The following is a 22,624-nucleotide window of genomic DNA, read 5'->3' as shown; positions in this document are numbered from 1 at the left end:
TTTTAAACATGTTGAAAAATCAAGTCTATGTTGTATGTCCGTAGATTGTGTTTCCCATAACCATAAACTTTATAACTTTCTACCAGAAGAAATCAAAAGATAACTATTAATTCCTTTATTTTACTAACTACACTTGTTAATGATACTTTTGCCTCTCTCAAAGTATACACATCAAACTGACAACTCAAGCTCACATTAGCTAACCAAACTATTTTTTTCATAAACAATGTTGATATTTTCTGTATCTGGTGGCTACGTTTGAGAGATCAACATGACTGCTAAGTTCACCTGGTTAAATTCAACCTATGGTCTCGATCTGTACAGATTTTTCAATACCTAACTTTAATATGTAATATGTGTTCTGTTCCTACTTGTACTGCAGAGAACACTGGAAATAATATCACGTTTAACCTTTTGCTCTACAATGTTCTAATTGTACTGACAGGGGCAAGTAATTTAACTTCCAAAATTCTGCTCTTTCATCTACAAAATGGGAACACAACACTACAACAGAGAACCACTGTAAAACTTAAATCAGAAAATAAAGGCTGTGAGAAAATGCTTTGTAATTAGCAACATAAAAGCAGTAATACAAACCTGCCCAACATTGTATTTGGCTGTGCAGTAAAAATGGATGGGTCTACAACAAATCTAGTGTTATCCACTATTAATGTCACTCGTTCTGACGTTCTTATATTCCGAGCACCTTCTTTTGCATTTTCATATACAAATACCATCTCCCCAGGTGTCTTACAGCTACCGTCTGAGCTTGACTGACTACTGTTTCTGCTGTTCCCAGCACTGCTAAATGAACCATTCGGAGAGGCTTTTTGTGGACGAGGACTGCTTGGACGAGAGGAACTGTGATCTTTTTCTCTTTCTGAAATAAAGATGTTAAAGTTTGTCAATTTTCTTTTTAAACTTTAAGATCTGTAATATCTTTTTTTTTTTTTTTTTTTTTGGTACTTAGGGATCGAACTCGTGACTGTGCGCTTGCAGGCAGGCGCTTATGCCACTGAGCTAAATCCTTGGTGATCTGTAATAATCTTTTAAAATACTAGATTCTGCCTGAAGATATAGCGCAGAAGCAAAAGCACCTGCCTCGCAAGTGCAAGGTCTTAAGTTCAATTCCTGGTACCCCCCCCCAAAAAAAAGTAGATTTAAAAAAGTTGTTTCAAATCTCAGCATTCCTACTTTTTAATTTCAATTAACATTACAAACATTACATTTATTCCCCAAGAATAAACTCAAAACATGAAAATGTTTCCTAAAACTTTTTGTAGCCTTTAAAAAAGATATATAATTACTTTTTACCCAGAATAACATTAAAATTAACTTTTATATTACTGCTCCACTTAGAAGTACATAAACACACAAACTGAGTATTTTTATAAGTCAAATAAATACACATTGAAAATTAGACAAAAATTAGTTAAGAATATCACTATAAACTGTCCCAATTCCTAAAAGGGATAGAACTGTTCTGAGAACATAAAGTACAAAATTAGGAATCTCTTTATGTTAATGAAGGCACTGTAAAGCCAGAATTTTATCACAAAAGAAAGATCTAAGAGGAAAGAAAAAAATTCACTAAGGACAGTAAAAAGTATTTTTTCAAATGCCTTTATGTGGCTACCAAATAAAGTGGTTTTGCAGCTGATGATACACTGATTTCTTTTATTTTCACTTCACAGAATAAAGCAACACCATACATTTTATTGGATTCTTAACTATCGCCTATAATTTCCAAAGTATAAAATGTAGAAATCAGAAAATTTTCTTTCAATGCTCCAATATTACAACAGGAAACAGAAACTAAGATTGTGTGGTAAGTTTTATTTAGAGGCTAGATTCCTTAACTTTAAAGGTGACCTAAAAAACGTACCTCCATCTCATCAGTTTCCTTAGCTTTTGCCAAATTGTTCCATGACTCAGGCTACTTAGAACACTCTGTACAGTGTTACTGATTGTATAATTAGGTTTGTCTCCAGAGATACTCTGACACCTTTTATTGCCTGTTTCTATAATCTGATAGCATCCTCAAAACGAAACTTGCTAAATAAAATAATTTATTACATTTTGTTATCCTGTTCTTAGACACTGAGTTCTACATATAACAAATTGTAAACTTATTATAACTTCTGCTAATTTTTGGCTTATTAACAGTAGTCTATCTTCCAGGACCCACTTTGATATTAGTACCTTCTCTGCATAATTAGACCCCAATATGAATAATTTTGATTTACAACAGACTATCAGAAACTATCTTATATAGTTAAAGTGTGTGTGTGTGTGTGTGTGTGTGTGTGTGTGCTGGGACTGAAACTAGGGTCTTAAGTACTCTACACTGGTATTCTACCACTGAGCCATGCTCAGCCTAACCACACTTTGGGGTACTTTTCCAGGTGCTGAGGATTAAACTTAAGCCTGTGCACATGCAAAGTACACTCTACCACTACACTATATATTCACCACCAAGGCAAATCAAATTGCTTTTCCTAGATGAAAATGAAAATGAGCAAGCTCACATTGCTTAGCCATATCTGCTTTAGACTGGTACTGTACTTTACATTCACACAATGTATTCATCTGCAATAATAATATTCATTTATAGTAATGAGTAGGAAGGAGGAAAAAACCTGAACTAATTACTAAAAATACAAAATACTTCGCAGTTCCCTTTCACCTTTCCTTTTTAATACTTGAGACATTGTAAAAATTTAGAATAACTTCATGATGCTATGCTTTAACTTTGTCAGCTTTATTAGATTCCTATCACTAATTACTATAAATTTCATAAAAAACTCATATAACAATTGACTAGAAATTTTGTAAAAATTTATCTCACAATCCCAACAGCATTTCAAGCTCCTTCCTTTTTAAGACTTCCCTAGACTTAAAACATTCACATCAAATTCCATTTAATAAGATTTTTTTTCACAGTAAGAAACAAGTTCAGCTAAAATAAAAACAAATGACTAGAAGAAGCTAATTTTACTTTTTTTTTTTTTTTTGTCTTTTTGAGACAGGGTCTCACTATGCAGTTCAGGCTGGCCTTGAGCTTACTTTGTAGCCCAGGCTGGTCTCCAACTCGCAACGATCCTCCCACCTCAGCCTCCTGGGTGCTGGGATTACAGGCGTGAGCCACCATACCTAACATACTCTTTAGGTACTAAGACACAATTCAGCGCCTCTGCCTGCTTCTGTGAACTAGTGAGAAAGCCAATTTTACATACCAACATGGTGCTGCCGTGTTGGAGAAGTAACATTTCTAATGCACGGAGTTAGCTGCGATTCTGTTCTTTCATGTGATGAATCTCGTGATCTGTCACTTGACCTTCGCCTGTCTCTTGATCTCTCATGTCCCCCACTAGCACCATGCAGACTCATTTTGGTGTTGTCCACTCCTCCTTTAGCAACACGTGAAGAAGCACTAGTAAGACAGAAAAAAAAATTAACCATAAAAGCAGAAAAATAAGGTCAGAAAATACTTTTAAGAAAAATACAAAATGCTTAAGAAAAATTCAACATGAAATATTCGTATTTTAAGCACAAAAGTCAAATGTTATTTTCCAATTCTAGTATCAATGAATATACCTCAGATAAACCTCACTGGCTATATAATACTGCCCCTGTACTAGGCTTACTCTCCAATTCTGAAGTCTGATTTATCTCACACTTGTAGGCTGTATAAATTCTGGAATACTGTGTGAGGGTCACATCTTTAAACTCAGCTTCTTATGGATGAGAAATCTAAAACCTAGACTTCTGAGTTACATGTAGCAGCAGCAGCAGCAGTACTGGTAGTAGTTATTGTTGTTGCTTACCCTCATCATAGTAGGAAGAACATCAGCTTTTTAAACACTTGAAAAACTGAGGTACAGATAGGGCAAAGTAAGTGGTATCTTTGTTAAAGATGCTAACTTCAACTCATTCTGAAAACCTTCAAATAACATGAATACAAAAATTTTTTGAGAAACATTTCTCTGAAAAATTAAACTACAAGGACTAGAATTTTTATATTTAAAGAAAAAAAACAGAAAAAGGGTGGAAACAATATGTAATTTCAAAAAAAAAGTAAGAAATCTCTAGTTGATAATTATATATTGTCCTCTTAGAAATAGTTGTCCAAGTTACAAAAGTGAAGCATACAAAGTGGACATTCAAACAGCAAGACTATAAACAGTTCTGCTCAACTATCCAACAAAAACTTAGTAATATGGTTAACAATCCTATACACTTAAATATACATGCAGTTGTATTTTTTAGAATACTTTCTTTTCCTCTTTTTTTTTTACAATAGCAATTACACATTTTGGGTTTTATTGCTGCTGTATTTCTTATTACCTTTGTATACTAGAGACAAAATGTGATATTTATAAATATGATTTTTATTTCACTAATAGGGATAGCCTCATGTTGTCCCCATTTGCCTAGAAGGCCTCAAGATCATCCTTTTTATAGCTGAGTAATCTTCCATTGTAGAAAAATACCACATCTTTTTCATCTACTCTGTGGTTGATGGGCATCTTGGTTGTTTCCAAAACTTAGCTATTACAAAATGGGCTGCTATGAATATGGGTGCACATATATCACTGTGACCTTTTCAATTTTTCAATTTTTCTGGAAAAAGACCTTTTCAATTTTTCTGGAAAAATACCCAGCAGAGGAATAGCTGGGTTGAATTCCAATCCTAGTATTCCCAATTCTAGTAGTCTAGTATTATCTAGTATTCTAGTATTATCCCGGAGAATTCTCCCTACTGATTTCCACAGTGGTTGCACCAGTCTACATCCCCACCAACAGTGGAGCAGTGTTCCTTTTTCCTCATAATGACTAGAATTTTTAAAATTTAAAAACCTCTCATATAGAATTTACTCATGAGAAGTGAATACAGTAAGAATGCTGATTAACTAAAATAACCTAGTTAATAGAATCTACTTACAATATATTAATTTATACGTGCTACACAAGAGCAGTGCTATGTTAAATGCTTAAAATGAGGGTCTTTTCTGGAGTTTATCTAATCTAAGTACAGCAGTAATGCAAAAATGTAGAAATTTAAAAATTTGTTGTACCAAATTCTAAATGTAAAACTACTACCTAGTAAGCCAGGCATGGTGGCCCATGCCTATAACCTGTAATCCCAGCACTCGAGGGGCTGAGTGTTGTGTGTTCGAGACAAGCCTGGGCTACAAAGTGAGCTCAAGGCCAGCCTGAATTGCATAGCAAGACCCCGTCACAAAAAAGACAAAAAAAAAAAAAAAACACACAACTACTACCTATATCCCAGATACACAGCTTAATGAGTAATACTTAATAAATGCTTAAGAAATTCAAAGGAAAGGGCTGGGGATTTAGCTCAGCGGCATAAGCACCTGCCTTGCAAGCAGGCGGTCGTGAGTTCGATCCTTGGTACCGATAAAAATGAAAAAGACAAAAAAAAAAAAAAAAAAAAAAAAAAGGAAGAAGACATACTATAGCTGGCCCTGATAAAGTGATAAGATATTATCAAAATCTAATGCAGGTTGTAAAACTGAGAGTAAAAAACATGAGACAGACAGACCTACGGCGAATTTGGAAATTTATTTTACTAGCTCCAATCAGCCTGTATTTGTCTTACCTCACTCACAGAGAAGCCACCAAACAAGAGAACAGTGATGGTGGTTGGGCAAGGACAGGCTGGTTGGGGCTGGCATTTTTGTTCTTTAGTTTTTAAGGCTGATTATTTTCTGGCTAGGTCTTATTTTGGGGAAAGAAGGTATGAGAAGTAAATATTATACAGCAGGTGCACAGACCAGCAAAGCAGCTGGCACATAATGTCCCGCTAGCTGCTAGCTCATTTAGTTATGACAAATGAGGACAATAAAGTCCAAAAGATCTGCTCAATCTCACAGCATTTAGTAGAGTAACTTTAAGCCTTTTGACTTGCTTCAGTGTCCTCTCTATAGAATTACACTGTTTTTCCTTTACCAAAATTACACTAGTTAAAATTTGATCATTCCAGCCAGGCGTGGTGGCTCACGCCTGTAACGCCAACACTCGGGAGGCTGAGGTGGGAGGATCGCTGCGAGTTCCGAGACCAGCCTGGGCTACAAAGTGAGCTCAAGGCCAGCTTGAACTGCATAGCGAGACCTCGTCTCAAAAAAGACAAAAAAAAAAAAAATAACAATTTTTTTGAACATTCCAGTGATTCAGAAAAGTTTAAAATCCTTTAATATCTCACCGTCATTTTTTTTGCTAATTTCTTAGCTATAATACTTTTTGTTATATTAGGGGTTTTATTTCACTATAAAAATTAATCATCACCCAGCTATAACAGAGATTAAGACAAAAAATATAGTGCTGAATTTTGTTTACCCTGAAAATTATTTTTAGAGAAATAATGATAACCTGTTAGCCTTTATCAATCATTTGACTCTCATAAAGCTAAAGAGAAAAAAAAACTAAAACCCTATATTTGGTGAAAAATATCAGAAAACAATTACTCTTAAAATATAATGTTCAATTAGAACAAATCAAAAGATCCTACTAAATTTATCTTTAAAAACAGAATAAAAACACTAGTGTCTTGTTCATTTTCTAAAGCAAAAAAATGAGTAAATATTAATAGAGCAATGACCATATGTAGAAAAGTAGAAAAATGATTCTGACTGCTAAGTTTTAATCATTTTTAATTATAATTTAATGGACAAGATTCAATCACAATTATGGGTAAGGCAATGCACACTAAATTTTCAGTCTGAGTGAGGACCAACCAAACAAATTAGTTGGGAAAGCATTTCTACCAAATAGCTTTGTAGCTCGATTAGGCACTGCTAAACATTCTGCTGAACTATTTGACTTCATTTAAAACTGCCTAGATTTTAAATGAATACAAGAGATGTCAATATATTTCCATCTTTTCATTACCAAATACAATGCACCCTAAATCAGACCTTCTAAATCAAATGGCACTGAAGACTAATTATAGCCTCTTCAATATAACAAAATAATTTAGATCAAGAAAGGACTCTAAATGCAAAAACAATGTGTGAAAAAAATGAGGGCAAGCGAGTTCAAAGGGACAGCTCTGTCTCGGGCTGTATTTAAAAGAGTGTGAGAGAAGAATTGAGGACAGGTAAGGAAATGAAGAGGAGGGCTCGGCCCCAACGTTGGTTTGCAGCCAAGACAGAATAACAAAGTCTGCATTTACTCTCCTGTCTGAAACAACTCAAAAAAAAAAAGAATGGACTATATGAAATAATGATTTGCAAGACATAGTACATTAGCGCTTAAAGACCCAAAGTAAATGAAATAAGATCAGCAAGAGTCCCAACTTATTATCTGGACAGCATTTCCAGAGTAAACACACAGAGGGAAAAGTAGGACAGAACCCAAGGGACTATGATGGAGCTGAGATGCTGGGATAAAAGATGGTGAGAGTTCTCAGAAGAAGAAAAAAAAAAAAAAACTAGAGAAGGAGAGCAGCACAGAGACAAAATCTCAAAGAGCTGCAGAGTTCTTGAGTACTGAGTCGAATTTTAGTACACATCAAAGGCCAGGAAAGAAAGGATTCAAAAACAAAGGCCAGGGCTCATACAGTGGTAGGGTAGGGCCTGTTCCCGCAAGTCACGTGGAAAAACTTCATAATTTACCTGGCACTGAAAAACTAGGAATCTTACCTCTGAAATGAGAAATAATGTGACCCATCACTGTGCTCTAACTGCACCCCCTAAATTTTAACATCAAGACCCCAAAAGGATCAAAGTGCTTCCAAATAACTGAATTCCAAAAACAAGCAAACAAACAAAAAAATCTAGAGAATATTTATATGAATAAGAATATCAAACATCCCATGGTATCAATTAAAAAATTACCAGGCATGCAACAAAGTTGGAGCATATAACCCATAATGCAGGGGTGATGGGGAAGAGAAAGAGTAACTGAAATCAAACCAGGACAGACATGCATGTCAGAATTAAGGGGGGGAGGGGCATTAAAAATTCTTCCAAAAGATTACATAAAGATAAAAGACATAAACCAAACCTCCAGAGATTTAAAAATGACAATATCTGAGATGAAAAGTACACTGAACGGAAGCAACGAGGGACTATAAATTATAGGAGAAAGGTAATTATGGGTAAACTGAAACACAGAAAATTAGAAAAATAAAGTATGACTATGCTGTGCATCAACCTCAAGTGACCAAATACAGTTGTAAATAGTCCACAGAGGAAAAGAAATAGAGGAAAAAGGAGAAATCATGTTGGAAATTTTCTCAAATTTGACAAAATTATAAACTCATATATACAACACACACAATAAAATTCTACACTTTAAAGAAAAACAAAACCAAATAACTCTGTTGACCTAGGTTTGTTGCTGAACAAAAATCTCTTTCAACAATAAAGGGAAATCCCTGGCATGGTGGACCATGTAATCCTAGCATTCAGGAGGCTGAGGCAAAAGGATTGGAAGTTTATGGCTACCTTAGGCTACACAGTAAATTCTCAGCCAGCCTGGATGTTCAGGGAGATCCTGTCTCACAAAACCCAGTAAGTAAGTAGGCAAACAGATAAATACATAGGAAATACAGACATTTTCAGACAAAGACAAAGTCACCAAAAGGAGACCTAAACTACAAGAAAAGTCAAAGAAGAAAAAATGAAAGAAGAAGAAGAAATGTCAGTGAAACTATGGATCTATAGTAAGAAATAAAGAGCACAGTAAATAATTCCTGTCTGAGAAAACTCAATTTCTTCTTATTGCTTGAATCTCTTAAAAGGCTAGTTTAAACAATTATAATGATATGAGCTTTGTAACATACATATGATTACAGCAGAACAAAGTTTGAAAAGAAATAAAACAACTATATGGTTGCACGGCATTTCTTGAAGAGTAAACAATCTAAAGAAAGTAAAGAAAATGAAGATCAAAGAAAATCATTATAATTAGAAAACATAAAAACAACACAGAAAAACCACTGAAAACACAGGCTAGATTTTTACAGGATCAATAAAACTAACTTTTTGCCAGACTGCTTTGAGAAAAATATTAAAATACAAACTACTAATGTCAGAATGATGAGCTCAATATTTATAGATATTAAAAGAATAATAAAAGACTATTATAAACAACTTTCTGACAATAAATTCAGCAACCTGGAAGTGTTAGACAAAGTCAAACCAATAAAGCTCAAACTCAAGACGAAACAGGTAAGTTAAATAGCTCTACATACAGTAAAGAAATTGAATCTATAATTTAAAACTGTCCAAAAAAAACCTTCCAAGTCCAAATGGCTTAGCCGATGAATATTAAGAACCCTTAAAGACAGAAATCAAAGCACCTAGAATAATCTGTGAAATTATCTAGAATAATATCTGTAAAAAGAAAATTGTGTTTTTGAAAACATTAAAAAGCTATTGCAGCCAAGTATGGTGGTGCAGGCCTATAATCCCAGCACTTGGGAGGCTGAGGCAAGAGGATCATAGCAAATAGAGACCAATCTGGGCTATAAGGTGAACTCAAGGCCAGCCTGAACTGCATAGCAAGATCCTGTCTCAGAAAGACAAAAGCCAAAACAAGCAAACAAACAAAAAAAACCCCAAACCTATAGTAATGAACACGAAGATGTACTACTGGCATAATGATAAACAAGTACGTCAACCAATGGTCCAGTTTATAAACTCCGTAAAAGGACTCACATATACATATAGACAACTGATTTTAACAAGTGTTCAAGAAAAACACATGATGCTACAATAAACAAATATACAATAGACATTTTACTTTCAGCACTTAAAGAAAACAATAACGATCTCTGGTCAACACACATCACATATAAAAATTATCTCACAGTAGATCACATATCTAAATCTAAAACCTAAGTTTGTAACCTAAAGTTACAAAATTTTTGGAAATAAAGAGCACAATTTGTAAATAAATTTAATATTGAACTTCATCAAAATTAAAAACCTTTTGCGCTTCAAAAAACAATTTAAGAGAATATTTGCAAATCATTTCTGATAGAGGATTTCTATGCAGGGTATATAAGGAACTTTCACAATAGGCAAAAATGCAGATACACAGATGAAACACTAAGTATATGAAATGACGCTAAACATCATTAGTCATTTAGAAAATACAAACTAAAACAACATTACGACATTATGCATTTATTAAAATGGCTAAATAAAAAGGCTGACCATGTCAAGTACTGATGAGGATATGTGGAACCTCAAATAAACTTATAGGGGAACTCAAAAATAGTACAACCACTTGGGAAATTGTTTTGAAAAACAGCTTTTTTCTTATGAACTTAAATATATACTAACATCATCCAGCCACTCCATCCTGTATTTACGCAAAAGAAACAAAAACCCATGTACACAAACATTTTTAGCAGCTTTATTTTTATTAGCTCAAAACTATTTCACTGTCTATGAACAAATGAGAGGATAAACTATTTATAGTTGTGATGGTTTAGATCTAGAATGTCCACCTAGAAGTCTCATGGAACGAGAGGTGGAGCTTTTGGAAAGTGATTGGAACACGGAAGTATTATATTCATCAGTGGATTAATCCACACTAAGTTCACAGCTGAATGTGCTGTTAGAAGGGATGCCTGGACAGGAGATGCGGGTCACTGAGTCACTGATGGCTCTCTCTTTCCAGATCCTTCCTTCACTCTCTCTTGTTCCTGACGTCCTTGCCACTAGTAGCTTCCCCCCACCAGATCTTTCCTGCCTTGGAGCCAGCTGACTATGGACAGAAGCCTCTCAACACAGCAAGCCAAGATAAACTTCTCTCCTCTTGTAGGTGTTGTAGTAATGTGTACCAGTGACAGAAAGTGACTAAGACAGAGATGTCACCCATACAACTGAATAAGACTGAATAGCAAAGAGGAATGAACTACTGAACAAGTTATAACTTTACTCAATCTCACAATAAATATGTACTGAAAAAGATCAAAAGCAATTATAGAAAGTTCTAAGAAATACAGACTAATTCACAGTGTCAGAAAACAGATTGGAAAAGTGGGCATGGTAGTACACACTTTCAATTCCAACATTCCAGGAAGCTGAAACATGAGGAAAATTCTAGCTCAGCCTGAAGAGACTTAGTGAAATTGAACTTAACTCAAAATTAAAAATAGAAAGGGGATGTAGCTTAGTGCAATGACCCTGGATTAAATCCCCAATACCCCAAAAACAAAAAGAAAAACAAGAACACAAACACAAGCAAAAGCAAAAGCAAAGGGGCTGGGAATTTAGCTTAGCGGCCTAAGCGCCTGCTTTGCAAGCAGGCAGTTGTGAGTTGGATCCCTGGTACCGATAAAAACGAAGACCAAAAAAAAAAAAAAAAAAAAAAAAAAGCAAAAGCAAACTAGATGGGTGGTTGCATGGGGGTGAGGCACAGATGTTGAAAGGGAAAACCTAGAAAGGCCTCCAAGGAAACTGTGGTGTGTATAATCATTATCCTGATTGTGGTGAGGTTTCATGAGTGCCCATTAATAGCAAAACTTATTGAACTGGGCATGGATGGTAGTGTACACCAGCACTGAAGAAGCTGAGGCAGAAAGATCTCAAAGTTCAAACAAGGTCTCTTCTAGACTTTGTCTCAAACAAACAATAAATCGAATAACAAAACAAGGGGACAGGGGGAAAGGAAAGAAGGGAAAAATTTTTTAAAAAGGGAAAAAAAGTAGAAAAGGAGGAAAAAATGGGGAAAAAAGCTTTTGTAAATGGAGAGGGATAGGAGGGATTGAAGGGAGAGTAGAAGAACAAGGAAAAAGAGAATCAAGTTGTATCATGCACAGGTACAAATTCTCCATGATGAATGTGATCATTTATATATCTAAAATGTACCAATAAAAAAATTACAAAACAAAATAAAAACATTAGCAAATTGTACACCAGAACTTGCTTTTTGGGCAAATACCTCCTGCTTAAGACTATCAGGAAGCTGTTACTTAGCCATTTGAATTATTTTCAATTTTTTTTATTACACTTAATAAAAAAGTCATTTTTCTAATAGTCCTTTCTAATCACCCTTCTCTTGCCAGAGTTCACTAAATTCTTTCTCATCAACCTACACAGACTCTTGCATATACTTCTATGGTCCAAAGTCTCAAGAAACAAAATACTTATTTCGACTCTCATCACCAATGAAACACCACTTCAAAATCTCACAGAACAATACATATTACTCAGTAAAGTTAGGACAAAAACTCAAATCAAAACTCTTAATCATGAATCCTTTGAGATCACAATTTTCATCAACTAAAGATGAAACTTCTAGCATTTCCTTTAGCACAAAACCAACCGTCAAAATTCTATTTTAAAAATTTACAACTTTATGAACCAATAATGCTTCTGATTTAATACCTTTATTTCAAACTCATGCTTTGAAGCTAAGTTAAATCAACAGTCAGTAAAGTCTCTAAAAATGTTTAAAACTGATTAATATGATCATTCACCAAGCAGTAATCTCCTATGAACTCTGGATATAACTTTGAAACAATTTACAGCAACAATGTCCAATGGCAGGAAAGGAAAGTGAAGAAAAATGTAAAGGCCTTCTTTTGTTAAGGTTCTTGTTCATTAGTGAAACTACTGATTACTATAATGAAAAAGTACTGTATAAAATAATATGGATATGGTTTTAAAAATCCAGTATCACGAGGTATGGTAACACATGTCTGTGATCCCAGCACTCAGGAAGCTGAGGGAGGACGATTGCCTCTAGTTCAAGGCCAGTGAGGGCTACATAGTGAGTTCAAAGCCAACCTGAACTACAAAGCAGGGTCTTATCTCCAAAAAAACCAAACAACCAACAACATAAAAATCTCGTATCATTGCAAAGTCTACAACACAAACCAAGCTACTAACTTAATGGATAAACTGGCGTACAGCCACACAATAGGCTACTTTAGCAATTTTAAAAAATCGGATATGTTACAAGGGCATTTGTGGTGGAGGTTACATGAGTCTATACATGTGATAAAATGCCACTGAACTACATACAAGAAAAGAGTGCATGTAACGAAATTCAAAAAAGATCAACAGTTGCAAGTTAACAGCATTGCATGAATGTCAGTTTCCTGGTTTTGATAATGTACAACTCTCATTTATGATGTTATTGAGAGAAGCTGGGTAAAGTATTTGGCAACTGATGGCATATTTTTTTTGTCACTTATAAACTTAAAGTCATTTCATGATGAAAAGCTTAATGTACAAAAATACAACTAAAATCAATAAGTTTCATAAGACATATCCATAAAATAAGAGATTGCTATTTTCAAAAATTAAATAAGAAAAAATTCCTAGACATTCAAAACTCAGTAATAAAATTTTAGAAGGTTACTAGCCAGACTAAAAGAAACATCTGGAATATCCTCAAACAAACAAACAACCAAAAAAAGAAATAAAATTAGACAACTAATTAACTGGGTCAATATTTAACTAATACACGTGTTCCAAAGAAAAGAAAAGGGAGGAATTTACCGAAGAAATAGTACAAAAATTCTTTTCCAGAAGTAATCGATGTAAACAGCACTTCGAACCATATTAACAAATACACAAGACTACATTATCTAAATGGTACTCATGTCAAGTGGTACTCACAGCTGGTACCCTCACACAGTATGGACGTGACATAATCATTTATGACAATTCTGATTGCTGGTTTCAGTGGTTATCTTAGTTAACTTTAAATACTGCCAGTAACTAATATCATAACCTGGTATAGCGTACACTAATATTTGCCCAAAACAGCTCAATTTTTAGGATACACATAATATTAAGCAATTTTCTTCATTTATTATTGTCAAAGAATATCATAAGTATATTTGTGTAAAGATATATATAGAAGCTTTACAAGGTTTTTTTGAACTTTCAATCACACCTTTAAAAATAGTTCCTTAAAAAAAGAGATGAAGTGAGTGTTCTTATAAATTTCTGATTAGCATTAGCTTACTCTCAATAAAGAAGTGTTATTTTAAATTCTGAATATTTTCAGATAAAATAAGCTGTTAATAAACATATCCTAGCTCTAGTTTTTAAACTAAAGATTTTAGAGGCTTTATATTTAATATATTTTGAAGCAACAGATTTTATAAGCTTTTTATAAGCATCTTTAATGTAATAAGTCAGGGTAGGCAAACTATGGTTCCTGGGCCAGGTCCAAATCGTTGTCTGATTTTGTTCAAAAAGTTTTCTTAAAATACAGCTATATTTATTCAGTACAGGTTGAGTACTCTTAATCCAAAAATCTTAAATCAGATATACTCTAAAATCCAGAACCTTCTGAGCAACCTAAGTAAAAAAATGTCATACCTGATTTCATGCAATGGTTCAGAATCAAAATACAGTTTTATACTGTATAAAGTTACTTTCAGCGTAATTTAAATATGAAACATGAATTTTGTATGTAGACTCAGGCCCCAGTCCTATGATATCTCATTATTTACAAGTAGCTCCAAATACTGAAAAAAAACCTCAACTCTGAAATACTACTTCTGATCCCAAGTTTTTCAGATAAAGGACACTCAATCTGTAGTGCTCTTTACGGCCTTTTCATGCTACAACTGCAAGATTTAGTGATTGGCACAGTGTAGTCTACTTAGCAGGAAGGAAATTTGTTATTTAACCCTTTACAGAAAGTTTGTTGATATCTATATTAACTCTCAGTAACTTGTGATGATCTAAGAAATGCTATCAAACTTCTAAATCTTTTTTAAGCCAATGTAATGAAAATTTCCCTCACTTTTTTTGATCAATTAGCCTTCTATAAATTTGTTGCTCTTCTGCTTAACATATGGTCAATTTCCCAAGGAACAATGATTACACAAAAGGCAAGTTCTCAACTAAAAAAAAAAAAAAAAAAAAAATCTAATCTCTCAAAAGATCATCTGTAAGGTCTGGTTTTCAAGTTTGTTTTCCCCACAAAAATATCTCAGATGCTATTTAAAACCCAGGTTACCCCCACAAAAAATGGTAGTTTTAATACTAGTCCTAAATCCTGACATCTTTCTTTTTCATAAAATCTCAACTGTAGTAAGACAAAAGCAGTGGTAGCTGCAGGGAGGGATCTTATATAGTATGTTGTTGTATGACTGCACTACAAACATCTCTTCAAGTTTCAACTGAAATTACCAAAGACCTCTATACTAACAATTCTGAGAGAAAAACAAAAATATTCTACTATAAAGCAAAAGTTTTCCCAAACAAGTTTAATTTTATTTAAGAAGAAAGGAATTATAGGGCATTTAAAATTTTTTTTAAGCATTTATTATCTTATTTTTTGGCCTACAAGCTTTTTTAAAGGGAGATGCTATTAACTAAACAAGCACTCCTGCAAACTGAGGAATCAATCATACACCACATCACTGCCGTCTTGGATACAACTGAGAATATGCCTCCCCTCTAAAGTAATACATTCTAGTGAAAAGAAACATAGGACATACATAAATATATTAAATTTTATACAGAAGTGTTACAATGAAAAATAAAGCAGAAATAAACAGGACACTGTCACCATTTTGAGTAGCCAAGTTAAATACTGTGAAGGAAGCTGTCTGGCAAGAATGTAAAGAAAGGAGAAACAGAACGATGTAGATTTCTGAAATAAGAGCAAATGCAAAGGCTCTGTGACCAACTATCCTTTTTTTTCTTTCTTTCTTTCTTTCTTTTTTTTTTTTTTTTTTTTTTGAGAGTTTTATTCTAGCTTTGGAATGCTTTCTTAGGTAGCTTTTCCTAAACTTAGTTTTTCCTAAGATCCAAATCTTTTTACATGACTCTTACTTAAAGTAAAAGAGTTCAGGGATTTGGGTTGGATAATTTTTTGCCGTAGGGAGGCTGCCCTAGGCATTACTCAACATTTAGTAGCATTCTTGATCTCTAAATCCTACATATTACACATAGTAACACCCTCAACCCTCAACCCCCCAGATGTAACAAAAAAATGTCTTTAAGACACTGCAAAAGCCCACTGCAGTGCATAATAACCCCTGATTGAAAATAACTGCTCTAATTCCACCTGGTAGTACCAAATAACAATACATAAAAGTAACAATGATGATGAGACATTTGTGCATTTAGTACATGCCAGATACAATATTGAGCACTTTAATAGGCAAAACCATTCCCCTTTCATTGGGCTAGGGATATAGCTCAGCAGCACAGCGCCTGCCTGGCAAGCACAAGGTCCTGAGTTTCATTTCTGCTACATCCCCCTCCAAAAAAACGAAACCAAACAAAAACAAAACAAAAAAAGCACACCTTTCCCCTTTTATAGTTCAATAAGTACAAGGGCTAAGCTACTTGCCTGAAATTACACAGTTAATTTAATGGTGAGTCTCAGATGTGACCCAAGGCACTCAATTTCAGAGCTCATGCTCCAGATCTCAAACAAATCTGACACAAAGAAAGCTTAATTTCTTTACTAAAGAATAATTCTTTATGTACATGTATCAATGAATATAATCATTATATACTGTAAATATGTACTAATAAAAATATTTTTAAAATATTAAAACACACATACACGGACATTTTCCAAATACTTAAAAAGAGCTCTTACTGTGAGATTCCTTAACAATCTATCTAGAGCTGGACTAAAATTCTCTTAAATTTTTAGTTCCCCAATCTTGTAAGGCATCCAACTTCTTTTTTTCTTTTCTTTTTCTTTCATATATATATATATATATATATATATATATATATATATATATATGCAGAATCAATGGCAACAACATTTCAGTACAGTGGCTTTTCTTTCCACTAACTGAGACAGGTTGGGTTGGGGAGAAGAATGATGCTATATTGTACCATTGCCTTCTGTTACCATGTCTTTTGCTGTGTGATATATGAAGACATGTTAATGAATACTGACCTTTTTCAAATGAACCAAAAAGTTCATTCAAAATCAAAATTAACACAACTAGTAGGTGACTAGTTCCCTAACCTAAAACAAACAAAAATCCTGAATTAAAAAAAAAATAAACTGCCTAAAAGCTAAGCTTAAATCCAAATATACTGCCATTATTCACTCACTACATCAAAGAAAAATCAAAACTGGTCTGATAATCTATTTTTAATAAACTCATTCCACAACAATTTTCAAATCCATTCCAAAATACTTTTAAGTTGGGTATAAGTTATAATTTTTACTTTGTGTTTCAAAAAATAATTCTTTCAAAATCAGGGCCAGATTTTAGCAGTTCTTATATTCTGATAATATCTTCAAAAGATCACAAGTTTACTGATCAAGATGTTGCATGCAATTCCTTGTATAACGCTACATTTCAGGCAGCCTAGAAGACAACCCATTTAACTATATGCATTCTTTACCTCTATGCCTATATTAAATTTTTATGTCCTTAGCAACGTTTGCTTTGTCACTTTTTTATGGTGGTGGCTATTCTTCTGCTTTGACAAAGAAGCTTCAGAGAGTTGAGGTTCTTCCCTCATTGCTATATATTATTATTTTGAATACCCTCAGCCTTTTTGTTTGCTGTTAGCATTTTTAAAAGTCTCAGTTCATGTGAGCTCTAGTTTTCCCACTAAAAGGATTTATTTTTTTATACTTTATTGTGGCCATTTGCTTCATTTTAAAAATAATGTGTACATCACTAAAGGATTCACTTTGTAATCACGCTAAGGATATTCTTGGTCAGAAAAAATATCAAAATTACATTTTTGCTTAGCTCTCTAGGATAGTCTTCCTTTTTGAAGAAATTTATGCTTATGGAACCACACTGGTCACCTCTCTGGATCAAGTACCAGAAAAAATTACTCAATTCTTAAAAATTTTGCCATAAGAGATGACTTCATGATAGACAATGTTCATAATTTCCCCCTTTTTAAAGAATAGTTATGTAACAGTACATACAGCAATACCTGGAAGTCATTTTAGAGTATACATGCTAGCCTTTAAATATATTTATATATAAATACAAAAAAACAGTTCATGTAACAAAATATTTGAAGTTTTCCTTGACAGTACAATAACATTTCATTTTTATTTTCTTCTGTAAACTTTTCTGTTTACCATATGCATGCAATGAATATATACCACTTTTATAATAAAACAGGCACTATCTTAAAAGAATCACCAGAACCAAAGGAAAGTACTCTAAAAAGCATATAATAAAAAGGTCTAGCTCAAGACTCTTTTATAACTCTAGTACTGTAAGAAGTTTTAAAAAAATTTCTGTACCCAAAAACCACAGCTAAAAGCCAAATATATGACCACACACACGTCATGATAATCATCAAAATGACCATTCATATTTTTAGAAACGAAAGTAGAGCAATCATAAAAGTCTCCTCATAGTTCAAGGAAAATATGTTACAAACTACTTATATACATTAAAATAGTTTTAAAACACTGAATATCCTCAAAGTGCCTACAAAATGAGGGATTAGTAGAAAGTATGATGAAAGAAGGAAAAATACATTATAGTTAAAATTTTCAAATTGTATTAAAATTTACTGATCAGGAAAGCAATGTCACTTATTAAGATTTAAAATCTCACTGAAAGAACAATTTATTAAGTAATTTTATCTGATTGAAAATCAATTTGCACTAATCCAAAACTGATCTGGTTTATTTTCTGCTTCAGCAGCAGCATTCAGATCATTCATTCAGAATATATGTTAAGACTAGAAAGCTATTTTAAACAATTACTGTAGAAGTTTATCATTCAAATAAATTTAGTTCTATAAAACAGTATTATTAAGTACTTCAACTAATTCTTAATTCATCCAAAAGTAAAAATACATTCAACTTCATATTTGAAAATTATTTCAATTCTTATCTTGAATTTTATTTTCAAATATATCAAAAATATCTCAAATTAGTCTTTCCTTAAATTCTTTACATTCAGAAAATATAAAACTAAACAATGATACACTAAAACAAAAAATGCAATCCTGAAAATAAAAATATACTCCATTTATTTTAAATGCCATTACTATGACAGATACATGATCTTTTACATCTAGACATGTAAATGATCATAATGAATCAAAAAGCTAACGTCTCTCTCCATCTCAGTCTCTCTTATGCATATATCTATATAATTATAACCCAGAGATATCATGTAATAAATGAATACACACCTTCCTTTAGTATAAGCCAAGGTAGACACACAGAAACAAGAAAAAAATTTTGAAATCAGAGTATAAAGGGATTCTGTTCTTTCAAACAATGCAGCACTGAAAGCCAGGTCAGCATCCTTGGGCATTACTAGGAAACTTTAGCACATCTGATATTTCCATCATCTTCAAGATTCCTCTGAACAATCAGAAAATTTTCCAGTCTCCTTCTACCTCACCTGTCCACAGATTTCCTTTAGTTTCCTCTCTCTACTGTGTAATAATACTGGTGCAGATTATTTAGGCTTTAAATGTTCAGAGATTCAACCCCCTCTATATATTAATTCAGTTCATTTTCTCACAGACACTGACTCAGCCGTGGGTTGTGCAGCACTGAGGTTTCTAACCAAACAGCATCTTGCGAGTTGTGATCATCCCATTCCTGCATCTCTGAGCAGTGATTGGACATTGTAATTGATAGACAAGCAGAAGAAAACGCAGGAGACAAGGGCTCAGAGATATGTAGATACGTTGCCAAATGCCATCTGTAAAGCTAATTCTAGCTCTGTCAGCTTGCCAGGTTTTAGAAAACTAGGATACAGCTAACTTTCTTTATTCCCTTTGGTATTTGTCCATTCATTCTGAACAGTAAAGCTTGTCTTTAAAACCAAAGAGAAAATACTTGGACTTTTAATAATCCACCCAACAATAATTTTTTAAGCAATCAAACTTTTTTATTCTAAACTGATGCTGGTACTGTGGAATGACAAAAAAAAAACCTGAAGAGCTCATACTTCATGCAGTCTCAGAAGAAACGAGCATGCGTACTTCTACGTGGGAATGAAACCTTGCGGCAAAGTCTGATATTGAATGTATGATGCATTCATCTTTAGTAACCTGAGCAGACTGCAGATGACCAAAATTTTACACACACATAATCTATACAATTAAAAACTTTCAAGAGGTTTTAGTTTATGATTTATCTAGACACTTAAATATTATAAAGAAGAGGTGTTCTTTTCCTATTTTAAACAGTAAAACTCCTCTAATTCATAGTTTAAAGGAAAAGTATCATAGTTCAGGCCAAATATTTCTCAAGTGAAACAAATTTTAACATCTTTACCAAGTTATCAAGCCCTTATACTCAGGTATTAACTCTATAATAACTCACACAGAAACAAAGTTTATGAGTTTTAGACTATTTGTATACACCTGCAGAGGTCACAGGTACCCAAAGTTCAGTTATGTCCCGAACAGTTTCTCTGCCTTGTCTTTTATATACAGACATATATATACATATAGAACCCATATTTAAAAAAAAAAAAAAAACATTTAGGAACAAATACCTTCAACTGTAGTAGATGGAGTAGAAACTGTAAGCCAACAACCACCACACCCTAAAATGTTAACAACAAGTAAGTATACAGAAGAAAGTATTATTATTTCTTTTATAGTCAAAAAATTTCTTTGGATCATAGCCATCAAAGAAAGGTGAGGAGGGGCTGGGGATTTAGCTCAGCAGCATAAGCACCTGCCTTGCAAGCAGGCGGTCGTGAGTTCAATCCCCGGTACCGATAAAAATGAAAAAGACAAAAAAAAAAAAAAAAAAAAAAAAAAGAAAGGTGAGGAAAAAAATCAAAAGTAAAAACCAAAAATATAGGATACTAAAAAATGTATAGATTTAAAAATGACTTTTAGATTATCTACAAAAATTGAGCCAATAAAGAAAATCATGCTTATTTATTTTATTAATTTAAGTCATTTTATTCATTGTTCAAGTTAGTAATATACCAGTTTAAAAACTATACACTTAAGCCTCCTGATCCAAAGTTGGCCAAACAAGTTCTTGCCAATGAATTGTAAGCAGATACCATGGGTATTTCTGAGAAATTTAATTTTCTGATATAAACAGAACCCTTTCCCACTGTCTCTTTAATCTCGTCTAAAAGGTGGATATGTTGGCTAGAGCCACTGACACGGGAAAAGCCAAGCAAATCTGAGATTTTCAATCATTAGGCAACTAAACATACATCAGTCATTTTCTACTACTGGAATTCTTAGGTACAAAACAGTAACAATAAACTTTTAACTTATGCCAGTGCTTAGTGTGGCTTTCCTTCACGTAAACATCCCTAAGTTAAAAAAAATTAAAGGAATAAGTAGATAGAGGAACAGATAAAAAAAATCTCTGGGAGTTGCTAATTCCAAACTGGCTGAAGGGTAGTAAAGGTTCATTATACTTGCTCTATTAAAATAAATTATTTAATATTTGAAAAAGGATGCAAAATTTGTTTGTAAATTCCAGCTCCACCATCTACAAGTTGGATAGCTTTGGGGAAGGTTCACTTTTTTCATCTGACAAATGACTATAGTTTCACATGGAACTTCATTTTCAGATCCAATCAAGGTAATCCGAAAGTCCCTGACAGAAATGTCCTTCATCTACTCTAATACTCTAATTGTCTAAGAATTAGCTTGTCTTTATTTTCAACCAGTAAAGTTTGATACTGACTCCTTCTCTGAACTTTATTTTACAATTCATGGGATTTAGCTCAGGAGCATAAGCCCCTGCCTTGCAAGCAGGCAGTCGTGAGTTCGATCCCTGGTACCGATAAAAAGGAAAAAGACAAAAAAGAAATTCCTTGTAGTCTTATAACTGAACCTTGTGTGGTTATTAAAGTACTCCATGTTACCTTTATACTCCCAAACTGAGAGTATATTCTCAATAAAGCTTACTGATTGTTATTTTAAAACTTTCCAGCAAATTAGTTAACTATCGACTCTCAAAATATCATATTAAAAAGTCAAACTATACTTTAGATCTGTTCATAAAGAAAATAAACTCTTAAAATCAATTTATTAGCATTTTTATTTGACTTTAATGTTTCTCTTTCAAGCAATCCTGGGTAGCTAAAAAAGAGCACCAAAATTACTAATGACACAGCCATCAGCAAGTTACTGAAATGAAAAATAGCAACAGAAAAAAACTACTGTACTTTTTAATAAATTTTTCCCACTGTATGCATGTAGCTTTTTTTAAAAAGTGATTTGTTTCTACTCCTGTCATCTCTTCATTAAAGAATGCTATATGGTACATTAACAGAAAAGTTACATTTAGAAGGGTGAGATAATTCACCTGAAAACACTCATATACAACACAGTAGATAACACAGTCCCATATGTATGATAAAAATTAAAACTTTTAATCTCAAAAATAAAAACAACTAGAATCCCACTCAAAGGATACACTTACATACAAATATACACACACACCACAGACAAAAAACATTCATACCATTTAGCGTATAGTTATAAATTAATAAATGCAACTTGACATTTTCACCTTAAGACCTCATCACATCAAAAGGTCTCTAGAGTTGAATTCATCTTTTCAAAAGACTTAAAAAGCCATTAGTATTTTCTAACTTTAATATACCACTTAAAAGAAACTGAGTTATTTCTTTAAAATTACAAAAAGGATTTCAATTATCATGGCATTTTTTTTAAAGAAAGTTGGTATAGATGGTATTATTATCAATGAT

General features: G+C 33.2%; 1 protein-coding gene across 10 annotated transcripts in view; it reads right to left on the bottom strand.

Annotated features, from left to right (window-relative positions):
- The window catches only part of Btbd10 (BTB domain containing 10), a 65,739-nt gene that overhangs the window by 17,186 nt on the left and 25,929 nt on the right, over positions 1-22,624 (bottom strand). For 7 of the 10 annotated variants that reach the window (XM_063251877.1, XM_063251880.1, XM_023563271.2 and 4 more), the window contains 2 exons: positions 3,237-3,433; positions 598-880 (listed from right to left, as the gene is read on the bottom strand). In XM_063251877.1, coding sequence (XP_063107947.1) covers positions 598-880; positions 3,237-3,433 — 480 coding nt within the window. The other 3 variants (XM_063251884.1, XM_063251885.1, XM_005001859.4) reach the window with 3 other exon arrangements.

The sequence above is a fragment of the Cavia porcellus genome, unplaced genomic scaffold (genome assembly GCF_034190915.1).
Source record: "Cavia porcellus strain 051 isolate PalLab524CR breed Dunkin Hartley unplaced genomic scaffold, mCavPor4.1 scaffold_6, whole genome shotgun sequence".
NCBI lineage: Eukaryota > Metazoa > Chordata > Mammalia > Rodentia > Caviidae > Cavia > Cavia porcellus.
Note: the sequence above shows the minus strand (reverse complement) of the source record. Positions and strands in the feature narration are given on the sequence as shown.